This window comes from Littorina saxatilis, linkage group LG2 (assembly GCF_037325665.1).
Source record: "Littorina saxatilis isolate snail1 linkage group LG2, US_GU_Lsax_2.0, whole genome shotgun sequence".
Lineage (NCBI taxonomy): Eukaryota > Metazoa > Mollusca > Gastropoda > Littorinimorpha > Littorinidae > Littorina > Littorina saxatilis.
In genome coordinates, this window is record NC_090246.1 from 47,791,714 (window position 1) to 47,805,674 (window position 13,961).

At 45.4% G+C, this 13,961-nt stretch overlaps 1 protein-coding gene across 1 annotated transcript in view; it reads left to right on the forward strand.

The window, feature by feature from the left end:
- LOC138953248 (uncharacterized) overlaps positions 1-13,961 on the forward strand; it is a 231,007-nt gene that overhangs the window by 24,875 nt on the left and 192,171 nt on the right. The window contains exons 7-8 of the mRNA XM_070325049.1: positions 3-103; positions 3,253-3,306. Of these exons, the coding sequence (XP_070181150.1) occupies positions 3-103; positions 3,253-3,306 (155 nt within the window). The remainder of the gene's footprint in view (positions 1-2; positions 104-3,252; positions 3,307-13,961) is intronic.

Here is a 13,961-nt window from a genome sequence, read left to right on the forward strand (position 1 = left end):
AGTGATGGTCCTCAATTGTGAGCAGTCGCCGTTTCGCAGTCTGGAGATGTACAAAGCAACAACTCAGGATGATGGAGTCAGTTGTATCACATCTGCTCTGGTGGTATGTGAATAATTCTGTTTTGCTTGCAGTGTAGTCGACAACTTAGGTGTAACAAGCGAACTATACTTATTTTTGGTTGCAGGAGAATCTTTTGAAGTCACGTGTAAACTGTTCTGATTCTGGTTGCAGAACACTATTTTGAGAATACATTTAAACTATTTTTATTTTGGTTGCAGTAGATTCTTTTGAGCTCACATGCAAAACTACTCTTATTTTGGTTGTAGTAGACTAGCTATTCAGATTTTGGTTACAGTAGACTTGAGGTCACAGTCATGCAAATGATACTGATTTTGGTTGTTGAAGACTCTTTTGAGTTCACATGCAAACGATACTGATTTTGGTTGTTAAAGACTCTTTTGAGTTCACATGCGAACTATTCTGGTGTCGGTTGCAGTTGACTCTGTTGATGTAACATGAAGGCGCTTTTGAGTTCACATGCAAACGATACTGATTTTGGGTTGTATTATACTCTTTTTGTGTCATATGTATCAGATACTGAGTTGGGTTGCAGTAGACTCGATATGCCTATCTGAAGTAAATGTGGAATCCACGCTCTTTAATTGCCACTAGCATTCGTGACTTTTCCCCCAAGGATTGTCTGGGAAGTCCTAACAGTTCAGCAGAGGAAGACACTTATTTGTGACATTCATTCGAGGGGCAGATTATACCTGCGCAGAGTCAGCAGCACAGACGACGCACTGCGGATTATCCCAGCCCGCTACACGTTGCGTGAAGAGAAAACAGGCCAAGTACTCGTCATAATCCCTATCTCAGCATCAATAATATGCAGTGCGTCGTCTGTGCCGCGGACTTTGCGCAGGTAGCCTATAATCTGCCCTTTACCGAGACAATGTGTGTCAACGCTTTCTCGGACGCAGGTGTCAGCCAGCCTATGATTACAAGTCTTGGTGAAAAATTACAATGCGTTCAGTTTCATTCTGTAACAGATTGACTTAATGCATTGATTTCACTTTACACACGGCTTGGTTGTTATTTGTAGCTGTTGGTGTGGTTTTCAGTTCAGCGACCCCATCTTCACACAGTCACTCGGTACATTTCAAGGCACACATTTTCTCGTGAAAACAATTCGGCTCATCATCTCAGATATGGCCAGGCTTTTTCATGGGAGAAGATCGTTCCTCCAATTACTAAAATAACAAAGCTTAACACCGTAGTGGCGTTTGAAGAAATTAATTTGTAACATTCAACCCGTCACAGCACATCAGGGTGTTGATTTTTACATTTAGTCAAGTTTTGACCAATTTGTTTTAGCATAGTCGGCATACATGTCAACCTATATGACACACTTACCATAGTAAAAGCCTCATCACACCATAAGACAGGACCAAAAACCATAAGAAATCGTAGATTGAGAGTGTTCCATGTAAATGATTGGAAATGGCGCTCCAAATCGAATTTTCCGGACGCAGTAACTTTCACAGACTTCACGCACGGAATACAATAGGCATACCCGTGCCCTTCTGGTGAAGCCTTGATGAATACCTTGGGTTTCTTCTTTGGGTGACCTCAACTTGCTGCAGATGCCATTTTTGAGCGCCTGTTACTCGTAAGCATTTCAGTTATCTCCCTTGTTATTTTAGACAGTTGAAACTAGAAGTGATCCATTTGAGAATCATGCGGAACGCAGATCCGAAAACGAAAGCAAACGGACTCGCAGAAACGTAATTTTAATGCGATTTTGGTGGTGTTTGGTCCTGTCTTATGGTGTGAAGAGGCTTTTACTATGGTAAGTGTGTGATAGAGGTTTACATGTATTAAATAATGCGATTTTGAGGGGGGAAAACGTAAGATTTTTGCGATTTTGAGAAAAAAACGTAAGATTGTGGTCTTACGACGTAAAACTGGAAAAATATGGAAAAAAACCTAAGACTTACGTGCAAATCGTAAGGGTTGACATGTATGAGGCGGGGAATTGAGACAAGGGAGGTGGTGTATGTGTGTGTGTATGTGTGTGTGTGTGTGTGTGTATGTGTGTGTGTGTGTGTGTGTATGTGTGTGTATGTGTATGTGTGTGTGTGTGTGTGTGTGTGTATGTGTGTGTGTGTGTGTGTGTGTGTGTGTGTGTAGAGCGGGACAGAGAAAACTAGTAGCCGATCTTCCTGAAATTTTACATGAGAGTTCCTGGGTATGATTTCCCCAGACTTTATTTTTTATTTTTTCGATAAATGTCTTTGATGACGTCATATCCGACTTTTCGTGTGAAAGTTGAGGCCGCACTGTCACGCCCCCATTTTTCAATCAAATTGATTGAAATGTTGGTCAAGTAATCTTCGACAAAGTCCGGACTATGGGATTGAATTTCAGCTCTTCAGCTTAACAATTAGTTAATTAGTTTGCTCATTTAAGTTGTCATTCAAATCAAATGTTCACTAACAGATTTAAAAAGGATTGCATCGTATTTCTCAATTTCTCCTGAATTCAAAAATATATACATATGTCATGTTTACTCTAAAAATGTGTCCAGAATTACAGAAAATATGTTAAGTTAGTACTGCGTTCGCACGCTACGCGGAGACTGACGAGCGTGACCCGTCTCGATCTTTGGGTGAGGTAGTCGAGACTATCTTAATAATAATTATAGTTTAGGCGATGACTGTTTGTTTATGTTAATCTGTTACTTTGATGCCAACAGCTTGACTAAATGTTTTTATATCGCTTCACGCGACTTGTTGTTATCTGACGAAGTGAAGAGATGGTCTTATCCCATGTGAAAGTCTGGCCAGATGGTGATGAACAAGATCAATCAATCAATATGAGGTTTATATCGCGCGTATTCCGTGGGTACAGTTCTAAGCGCAGGGATTTATTTTTTAAAATGTTTTTTATGCATTTTATATCGCACACATATTCCAGGCTCAAGGATTTATTGATGCCGTGTGAGATGGAATTTTTTTACACAATACATCACGCATTCACATCGGCCAGCAAGAGAGGGGGAGGGGGAAATGAAGACAAAACTGGGGGGGGGGGGGGGAAGGGAGAGAGAGAGAGAGAAAAAAAGGGTTAGGTGGGGCGGGGGGGGGGGGGGGGCTGTCACTGTGATGGGTATGATTCCAGATTTTATAGCTGACATGTTGCAATGCAGAAAACTCCTGTCAGTAAACACGGGTGTTCTTGGGTTTTTTCAGTCAATCGGAGATATAGAGGACGTGATCATCTTTGCCGGTTTTCGGAACGGACAGGTAAAACTGCAACATGTGTTTGTCTTTTACTTCAGCAAAACCAGTCTATCGATCTGCCTTTATTGAAGCTGGTTGATGGCTGTGTCAGTGTCTTTCTTTCTTTTCTAATTACTACATAATCAAGGTAAGATATGGTACAGTGGACCCCCCCCCCCCCCCAAGATATCCAAAAATGAGAGAAATTTGCGTCTTAAAAATGAGGTAGTCTTCAAAGTTTCTCTCCCCTCCCAACATTCTTAAAATGAGAGAAAATTGGATCTTAAAAATGAGGTAGTCTTCAAATGGAGGTAAAATAAAAGAGCCAATGAAAAGAAACTCTGAACACTTAAGTTGTAATATAAGCGCTCGCTTGAGTTCGTGTCCCTATTGTTTATCGTTGTATTATTGTATCATGTTTGATTTAATAAAACCAACACTTAAGTTTTTGATATCGAAGGGGAGGGGGTGTCTTTAAAGGGGATTCACTGTATATGATTTGTTTCGGTGTCTGTTAGGAAACGCTGCCGTTGCTGAGCTTTGGTTCAGTTTTGTGTGTTGCATGTAGTTGACTTATTTGTACTTTGTGGGAAAGTACCGATATTATATTTTGTAAACACAATATTTATGCTTGGACGAGAATGCAGGTGAACTTTCTAGTCCTGTCAAAGCAAGTTGTTTATCACGCTGTTTGTAGTGTGAGTTCGTGGCGTTCGTTCGGATTAAGTGCGTCGGCGCTTTTGATGTGCGTCACAGAGAGCGTCACTGTTCTAGTCCATAGACGGTTCGTATATAATGTAGTTGTATCATGTTCGGTCTGGAATATTCTCGAGATTGAGTATTTACTATATATGCCAGCGCGATTTGAATGTTAAAAAGCTTCTATTTGAGTTCTGCTATTGTGCAGTTGTATGTATGTAATGCTAAATAAATCCTCGAACTCAATTTGACGAGTTGTTTTCTGCTGCTGCGAAGACGGGCGACGTAGAATAAAAGAACACAACTATACGACGTTTGAGAACTTGTGGCAATCTCAAGTGTCGTGTAACAATTGGGGGCCAAGCCAAGGATCTACGTTTAACGCCAAGGGTTTTCCAGCAACAAGGACCAGCGTCAAGACAGTCACAGGAGGTAGCCATCAATCGGGTGTATCCTGAGGGATCAGTATTGAGACTACGGAACCGTGGATTCGGTGTGACTGGTGAAGTTTGGTAATCGCCGCAGCTCGGTACGGTGAGCGACGCCGGAGTGTATCGGGATTACAGAGGTTAGCTGCCGTCTGGACGAGACGGACTTCGTCGCGGAGCTAGTGCATTAATACTACGAAATACGATTGAGGTACGTCGTGTACGTATCGTGAGCAGAGTGCGCCGTCACGTTAGACGAGGAGGGTGGCAGCCTGCGTCTACGAAGGTGAACAGCGACGAGAGAAGCATCGGAGGTGCAGTAGAGACTGTGTTCTTTTAGAAGACTACATTCGTCTACGTTCGTGGCTGTGAAAGAATACAGACGAACGCACCGGAAAAGACCAGAATGGCTGAGTTCTGGGGAAAAGGAATTGAACTGGGACTAAAAGGCAAGCAGTTGACGGAGTTCGTCGAGTCCCAGACACGACTGCTGGCGCAGTGTGAAGAAAGACAAGCGCAGCGTGAGCGAGAAGAAAAAGAAAGACAAGCGCAGCGTGAGCATGAAGAAAGACAAGCGCAGAGTGAAGAAAGACAAGCGCAGCGTGAGCGTGAAGAAAGACAAGCGCAGCGTGAAGAAAGAGAAAGGCAAATTGAGCTGAAACGCTTAGAGCTCCAAATAGAAATGGAGACGAAGCGTTTAGAGCTTCAGACAGAAATGGTGCGTGTTCAAAATGAGCACGAGGCACCACGCCAAAGAGATAACCAGCAGCAAATGTTACACAGGGCACCGAAACTTCCAGCATTCGCTGACGGGAAGGACCAAATCGACTGCTACCTTGCAAGATTCGAGAGGTTCGCTGAGAGTGCTAGATGGCAGCGCGACGACTGGGCGATTCAACTCAGCGCACATTTGACTGGGGCAGCACTTGAGGTCTACACTAGACTCTCAAACGATGACGCCAGAGACTATGATGTACTGAAGGAAGCTCTGTTGCGTTGCTACAACTTCACTGAAAGGGGCTACCGTCAACGCTTCCGCGAATGCCAGCCATTGTCTGGAGAGACACCGAGCCAGTTTGTGGAGCGCCTGTCGTCATACCTGCAGAAGTGGGTGGAGTTATCAGGTGAAGAGCAGTCATACGAGAGTCTGCGGGACTTGATCGTGAAGGAGCAGTTCCTTAATGCCTGCCCGAAGGACCTGGCGACCCGCTTGGAAGAGCAAAAACTGCGGGGTTTGAAGGACATTACTGATGCTGCTGAGCGTTATCTCATTGCTCATGGAAGGACCCTGGGGACGTCAAAGTCATCGAAACCTTTCCAGAAGAGCGGAAACCAGGGAAACCAACCTGCCAAGGGACAAACTGAGTCCGCACCATCATCCAATGAAGGGCAGAACATAACGTGTTTCCATTGCAATGCCAAGGGCCACCGAGTCGCCAACTGTCCCCAAAAGAAAAATAACGGACATGTCAATGACAAAGCTCAAGAACATCGACGGAGATATTACGACAACAAGAGGCAAACGAGTGGCTCGAACCAACAAGTATGTGCGAGCAGCGTCATACTCCCAAGGGCTGCCGAGCAAGTGGCTACACCATCGGACGTGGAAGAATGTATATCTGATGGCCAGCTTCTACTCGCCAATGGCAGGTCAATCTCTGTCGTCGCCAGCGCAGCTGTGTCAGTGTCGAACATGCCCGTGTCGAAGGGATTTGTTGAGAAGCAGGAAGTGACTGTTCTCAGAGATTCGGGCTGCAATGGAGTCATTGTCAAAGAGGATCTGGTGCCAACAGAGAAGTTCACTGGTGACTTCAAGTGGACGCTCATGGCTGACAGCAAATGCGTGAAGGCACCAGTGGTAAAAATCCAGACCGATACTCCATACTTCACCGGAGAAGTTGAGGCCGTCTGCCTGAAGAAGCCCTTGTACGATCTACTAATTGGGAACATTGGGGGTGCGAGACGTCCTGATGACCCTGATTTCGAATGGAGAATGGGCTCAGCTCAGCCTGCTGCTGAGGAGGAAGACCCACTGCCATTCGCGAATGAAGATATCAGCGAACTGTTACGAGATGACAGAGCAACTGTGCATCGCCGCGACCAGCCGCACGTTGTAAGCGCTGTGACGACCAGAGCCCAGGCGAAGGACAAAACAACTACGCCACTCAGGGTCACCAACAGTTCTGCAACTGCTGTCGTGGACAGGGATCGGCTGATTCAGCTACAGGAAGCTGATTTGACCTTGACAAAGTACAGGAGTCGTCCTGTCAAGGAGATGACTAAGGGCGAAGGCACTGTGCACTTTGAAGTAAAGGCCAAGATCCTGTACAGAGTGTTCCAGCACCCGAGAGTCAACGGTGGGAAGCCATTACGTCAAGTTCTGGTGCCTCAACCACCTAGGCGCCAGGTGATGGAGGTGGCCCACGACTCTATTATGGGAGGTCACCTGGGGGTCAAGAAGACATCGGACAGAATCCAGGCTGCGTTTTACTGGCCAGGACTGCATGCAGATGTGACTCGATTCTGCCGATCGTGCGATATTTGCCAGAAAACCATACCTCGAGGAAGGGTCCCGAAAGTGCCGTTGCAGAAGATGTCTTTGATCGACCGACCTTTCAAGAGGGTGGCCATTGACCTCATCGGCGAGATCAAACCGCCAAGTAAAGCGGGTCATCGTTGGGTACTGACCCTGGTAGACTATGCAACCAGGTACCCAGAAGCCGTGCCTCTGAAGAAAATTGACACCGAGACTGTTGCCGAGGCACTTGTGGACATTTTCAGCAGAATTGGGGTTCCTGAAGAGATCCTCACAGACCTGGGGACACAGTTTGTCTCTGAATGCATGGAAGAGGTCAACAGGCTGCTGAGCATTCGTCACTTGACTACGACAGCTTATCACCCGATGTGCAATGGGCTTGTCGAACAATTCAATGCGACGCTGAAGTCCACGCTGAAGAAACTATGCAGTGAGCAGCCAAGGCAGTGGCATCGCTACATCAATGCCTTGCTGTTTGCATACAGGGAGGTGCCACAAGAGTCCACTGGATTCTCCCCGTTCGAGCTGATGTACGGGCGGACCGTTAGAGGCCCGATGCAAATACTAAAGGAATTGTGGACGAAAGATGTGGACACACCTGAAGTGAAGAACAGTTACCAGTACGTGTTCGAGTTGCGAGAGAAACTGGAGGAGACTCTCGAGATTGCTAGAGAAAACTTGAGAAAGTCTCAGGATAGTGGAAAGCACTACTACGACCGCAAAGCCGTAAACAGGAAGTTTACACCAGGTAACAAAGTGCTGATACTGCTTCCCACTGATCACAACAAACTACTGATGCAGTGGAAAGGCCCATACGAGGTTGAGGCCGTGGTAGGGATCAACGACTACAAGGTGAATGTCGGCAAGAAGTCCAAGATCTACCACGCTAACCTCCTGAAACTGTATGTGGAGAGACCTCCGGAAGCAGTACAGGTCGCAGCAAGTGTGGAAGAACCAGCCGAACTAGACGAGTTCGACGGCGAGGAACTACTGGAGTTGGGAGACCTCCACAAGAAAGAGGGAGTGGATGACGTCAAGCTAGGACCTGACCTGACAGAAGATCAGCAGAAGGAGCTGCATGATTTTATGGGCGACTTCACCCATAGGTTCTGTGATGTTCCAGGCTCTACGTCCTTGGTCGAACATGAAGTCCACCTCACATCTGACGTTCCTGTTCGCTCAAAACCATACCCTATCCCGTTTCAGGCTCGGGAATCCTTGAAGAAGGACATCGACAACATGTTGAAGATGGGGGTCATCCGTGAGTCATCATCCCCTTACTCATCTCCCGTTGTTGTGGTCAAGAAGAAAGACGGCACAAACAGGGTATGCATTGACTTCAGGAAAGTCAATAAGATCACCGTGTTTGACCCTGAACCAATGCCGACGGCAACTGATCTATTCCGACAGTTAACTGGCAGTAAGATCTTCTCAAAGATCGATCTCAGCAAGGGATATTGGCAGATTCCTGTGCGCGAAGAGGACATACCAAAGACCGCCTTTGCAACTCCAGACGGAACGTATGAGTGCCTGCGGATGCCTTTTGGCATGGTGAACAGTGGTGCTACCCTGAAGAGGGGAATGCGAAAAATGCTCAAAGGAATGAAGAATGTTGTGTACTACTGGGATGATCTGCTAGTCCACACGGAGACCTTTGCGGAGCATCTGGAGACTTTGAGGGAACTGTTTTCACGCCTGACAAAAGCCAATCTGACCGTGAGACCCAGCAAGTGCATTTTGGGGACCGACAACGTTGACTTCATAGGTTATTCACTGATGGAAGGTCAAAAGGGGCTTTTGTTGGAAAACGTCACCAAGATCCTCAATGCGCCACGTCCTAAAACCAAGAAGCAGGTGCGATCCTTCCTTGGATTGGCTGGGTACTACAGAGAGTTCATTCCAAACTTCGCCGCCATAACGGCGCCTTTGTCGGACATGACCCGAAAAGGATGCCCCAACCGAATACTCTGGGGACCAGCTCAGGAGAAGGCATACCAGACCGTGCGCGACCTGATGTCACGAGACCCGGTGCTACGCCTTCCTGATACTGCCAAAGAGTTCATCTTGCGTACAGACGCATCGGACGAAGGGATCGGCGCCATGCTGATGCAAGAGCATGGAGGTAAACCGTTTCCGGTCAGCTATGCCAGCAAGAAACTGTCAGGAGCCGAGAAGAACTACTCGACCATGGAGAAAGAGTGTTTAGCCATCGTGTGGGGAATCAAGAAATTTGAACTCTACCTCCAAGGGGTGAAATTCGTGCTTCAGACTGATCACAAACCCCTCACCTACCTGAACTCTGCGAAGTTTGTGAATAATCGTATCATGAGGTGGGTGATGTACTTGCAGAACTTTGATATGCAAGTGGAATCGATCAAGGGTTCAGACAATGTTGGAGCAGATTTTCTCAGCCGAGTATGTGAGTGAAACTGTGTTTATTCTCCAACAGACTAATGTACATACCTGGATTTCAATCTGTTATGTATACATAATATGTGTACAGGTAGCGTTTCAATGATTGAAAGAAATTAGGTAAATTTCTTCTGGTGTTGGGGGTAATGTTAGGAAACGCTGCCGTTGCTGAGCTTTGGTTCAGTTTTGTGTGTTGCATGTAGTTGACTTATTTGTACTTTGTGGGAAAGTACCGATATTATATTTTGTAAACACAATATTTATGCTTGGACGAGAATGCAGGTGAACTTTCTAGTCCTGTCAAAACAAGTTGTTTATCACGCTGTTTGTAGTGTGAGTTCGTGGCGTTCGTTCGGATTAAGTGCGTCGGCGCTTTTGATGTGCGTCACAGAGAGCGTCACTATTCTTGTCCATAGACGGTTCGTATATAATGTAGTTGTATCATGTTCGGTCTGGAATATTCTCGAGATTGAGTATTTACTATATATGCCAGCGCGATTTGAATGTTAAAAAGCTTCTATTTGAGTTCTGCTAGATGTGCAGTTGTATGTATGTAATGCTAAATAAATCCTCGAACTCAATTTGACGAGTTGTTTTCTGCTGCTGCGAAGACGGGCGACGTAGAATAAAAGAACACAACTATACGACGTTTGAGAACTTGTGGCAATCTCAAGTGTCGTGTAACAGTGTCTTTGAGCCCGATGGCTGTTAGATCGCTATCTGTCACATGAATTGCTCTGGTCTGATTGTGTCTGTCTTGTAATGCGACGCTGTTCCACCAATTGACATTATGTTAGTTAAATCGCACTTGCTGTTGCTAACGTAGCCTGGTTTTGGTAATGGTTATTATTTTGAGTATGTACACTGTATTTGTAATGCCTTGGGGTTGTTCTATGGACAAACAAACGGACACAAAGGGTGAGGTGCAACAGTCGTTTATTTGGTGACCACATATCAGGCTTACTGTTCGGAAGTATCCCCGTGCGCATGACTGAATCTGATGCAAACATAGAACCCCGATAGCACATAGGTACCGTACATGCAATGAACTGGTCAAAGGGAGCCATTATATTATTGACCTCAAAGAACTTCCTTGAGGAAATTCGGGCTACTGTCCTTTGGGATAGCGTGCAGCGACGGAATCCTAGGGTGGGTTGCATGAGAGAACTCAAATTCCAAGCTCATACGGTTCGACTTTACTCACGAAACGAAGTCGGGGTGCATGAGCCGTCTTTAGGGCCGACTCAACAGAGAAAGAGGGCAAGTCGACGTTGTCGACCTACTTAGAGCGTTAGCACATTTCCGCCCAGCTTAAGTCGTCTCATGCAACCCACCCCTAGTCTTTTGGGTACATGACTCATATTCACCAGTAGGCCTACTGAGGCTGCGCTTGGAAAACACAGACTCACCTTACCTGTACACTTACTTTTATTATGATTCGACAGGTGTGTATACTCATCATTACTCACTTAGCCTGACGCTTCATGACTTGACGCGTAGCTGTGATTCTTGTAATTGGACTCGTTGTGTTAGTTTTTCAATCCCCTCAGTTCTTGCATTGGGCAATATTCTGGCTGGCAATACAGTGGGCAATATTTTGGCTGGCAATACAGTGGGCAATATTCTGGCTGGCAATACAGTGGGCAATATTCTGGCTTGCAATACAGTGGGCAATATTCTGGCTGGCAATACAGTGGGCAATATTCTGGCTGGCAATACAGTGGGCAATATTCTGGCTGGCAATACAGTGGGCAATATTCTGGCTGGCAATACAGTGGACAATATTCTGGCTGGCAATACAGTGGACAATATTCTGGCTGACAATACTGTGGGCAATATTCTGGCTGGCAATACAGTGGGCAATATTCTGGCTGGCAATACAGTGGGCAATATTCTGGCTGGCAATACAGTGGGCAATATTCTGGCTGGCAATACAGTGGGCAATATTCTGACTGGCAATACAGTGGGCAATATTCTGGCTGGCAATACAGTGGGCAATATTCTGGCTGGCAATACAGTGGGCAATATTCTGGCTGGCAATACAGTGGGCAATATTCTGGCTGGCAATACAGTGGGCAATATTCTTTGCTGGCAATACAGTGGGCAATATTCTGGCTGGCAATACAGTGGGCAATATTCTGGCTGGCAATACAGTGGGCAATATTCTGGCTGGCAATACAGTGGACAATATTCTGGCTGGCAATACAGTGGGCAATATTCTTTGCTGGCAATACAGTGGGCAATATTCTGGCTGGCAATACAGTAGGCAATATTATGGCTGGCAATACAGTGGAATCCCTCTTTCAAGACCGCCCCAAATGTAATACAAAAAACACGTTTTGAAAGCGAGCGAGTCTAAAAAGGATGGTTAAATTACAGACCTTACGAACAAAAACTCTACCCAAAAAAAACATTGTCTTAAAATGAAGAGGAGTCTAACGAGGATGAAGGTGGAGGGGGGGGAAACAGGAGTTTGAGGGAGGGGGAGGATCTCCAATGTGACCCAAATGTTCCTTCCATATGATGCACCAATTAATCTCCTTGCTACCCTGAAGGCTGCCTAAATGGTAGGGTCAAAACGGCCACACACGTAAAACCAAATTATGAGTGAACGTGGGAGTTTCAACCCATGAACGACGAAGGAGAAATTCGCCTTGCGTTTGTCAATCCCCTCAGGTCTTGCAGACACTAAGCACTGTTCCGGCCAGTTGTAACGCAAGTACCCTTAGGCCCCCCCCAAAAAAAATTGTCTGTTTCTGGTCACCCGACCGACCCTAAATTTCGGCGCCGACCCTAAATTTTTTTTCCAAACTCAAGATGTAAGATGTCTCAAGTCTTCTTTTCTGTTTCATCATGGAAATATCAGACCAGGTAAACAAAGAAAAACATGTCATACTCTTTCAGTCTTTGTCACAGATTTGTAAATGTGTTGAGTGTCTTGTCTCTATCACACTATTTCACTGCTGCCGCGAAAATGCTATTTGAGCGGCCAGGCAGCTTGGAGCAAGCAGGCCATAAATAGCGCTGGCGGTGACCTCTTTACTTTCGCGGGGGAAATGCCAGCCGAGCGCGCCTCAAAGCCCTTGTTCATTGTACTCTGGAAGTGCACAGCGTGTGACAAAATACGTGTTTCTTGGTATGAAATGGACTGGTTTGCGTGACTTGAACGTTGGATTACCGTCATCTTGTGTATATTGTTTCTCGGATATTCAGGCTTTGTGTATGTGCAAACTAGAGTTCCAGTGAGGATTCGGTTTGTTTGATTTTGAAGTAATACTGCTATCGAATCTACCGGCAAGTCGTTCTTTGTTGTATCAAAACGTGCGCATTGTATACCATTTTGTAACCACGCTCAATGTTTATACCAACGACCGACTGTGTTTCTGATGTTGCCGTCAGTAAGTACTTAGTCTAAACTGTGTCATAGAGTGAGAATAAGTTTTTGTGTTTCAGATTAGAGCAGTTTTGTTTCGTTAATCCACGCGCCTAATCAGTGCATGCACCGTTTGGCACAGGCACTCGACTCTAGTGCATTTCATCTGTTCTGTTTTTTGTATTGCTTGTTTTGCGTCCCCCCCCCCCCCCCCCCTTTTTTTGTGACGTGTTTATTCCTGACTTAATGTTGTGACTGTAATTGTGCTTATGTTCTTGCCTGTCTGTATCAGTGTATATGGTTTTGATTGTTTATTGTTATCAATTTCTTTCAATTTGTAGTCACTCTATTTATTGATTTAAGGTGTCTCAGTTAAGAATGGCGGCAGTGCAACATACAGAAGATCTCCACATATTTAGGCTAAATGCTATGTGCAGAATTTGTGGCAGAAGATCAAAGGCAGCGAAGGACAAACATCATACCATTAGGCATTGCAAAAACTATGCATCAGGGTTGTTTCAGTTTCACGGTATTCAAGTTTCTGAAGAAGCTAATGGCACCACTTTCTCAAGTACATTGTGTACAACATGCGCTGTTCGTCTCAGCCAACAAAAAAACCCTAACATTCCACCTCAAGGATTCTCAAAAGCAATGCATAGTAACATTGAAAAAACAAAAGTGATGTGGACACAATACAACTCCAAAGTGGAAGTAGCTGACTGTAGTGTGTGTAAAACGTTTGCCGAACAAATGGCCGGTTGTCTTAAAAAAAAAAAAAAGCCAGTGAAAAAGCTGCTAGTCCGCAAAGAAAAAGCACATGTGTTGACAGTACTGATGCCTGTACAAGCACTTCTATTGTTGAAACCTTTCAGCCACAATGTTCTTCAACACCTGAAACAAAAACCGCAAGCCGTGTGGTCAAAAAACGTCTGTTCGACCTGCTGACATCTCGCAAGGGTACGACTCAGAGTCAGAGTGATGTAAGTACTAACAATGACACAGTCGTCGTGTCAGCTGCTTCAACATCATTTCAAACCCAAGCCCCAGCAGAATCAAACGATAACACACCTGTAGCAAAGTCTGTATCTCAGTCACAGAAAGCAACAGATACTAACACTGTTTTGTCAAAAAACAAACCACAAACCCAACTCCGCCCAATAGAACAGTTGCAAGCACCTTTGACAAAAAAAGAGGAAGAGTATTTAAGGCTGGAGCACACTTTGGAAAGTAC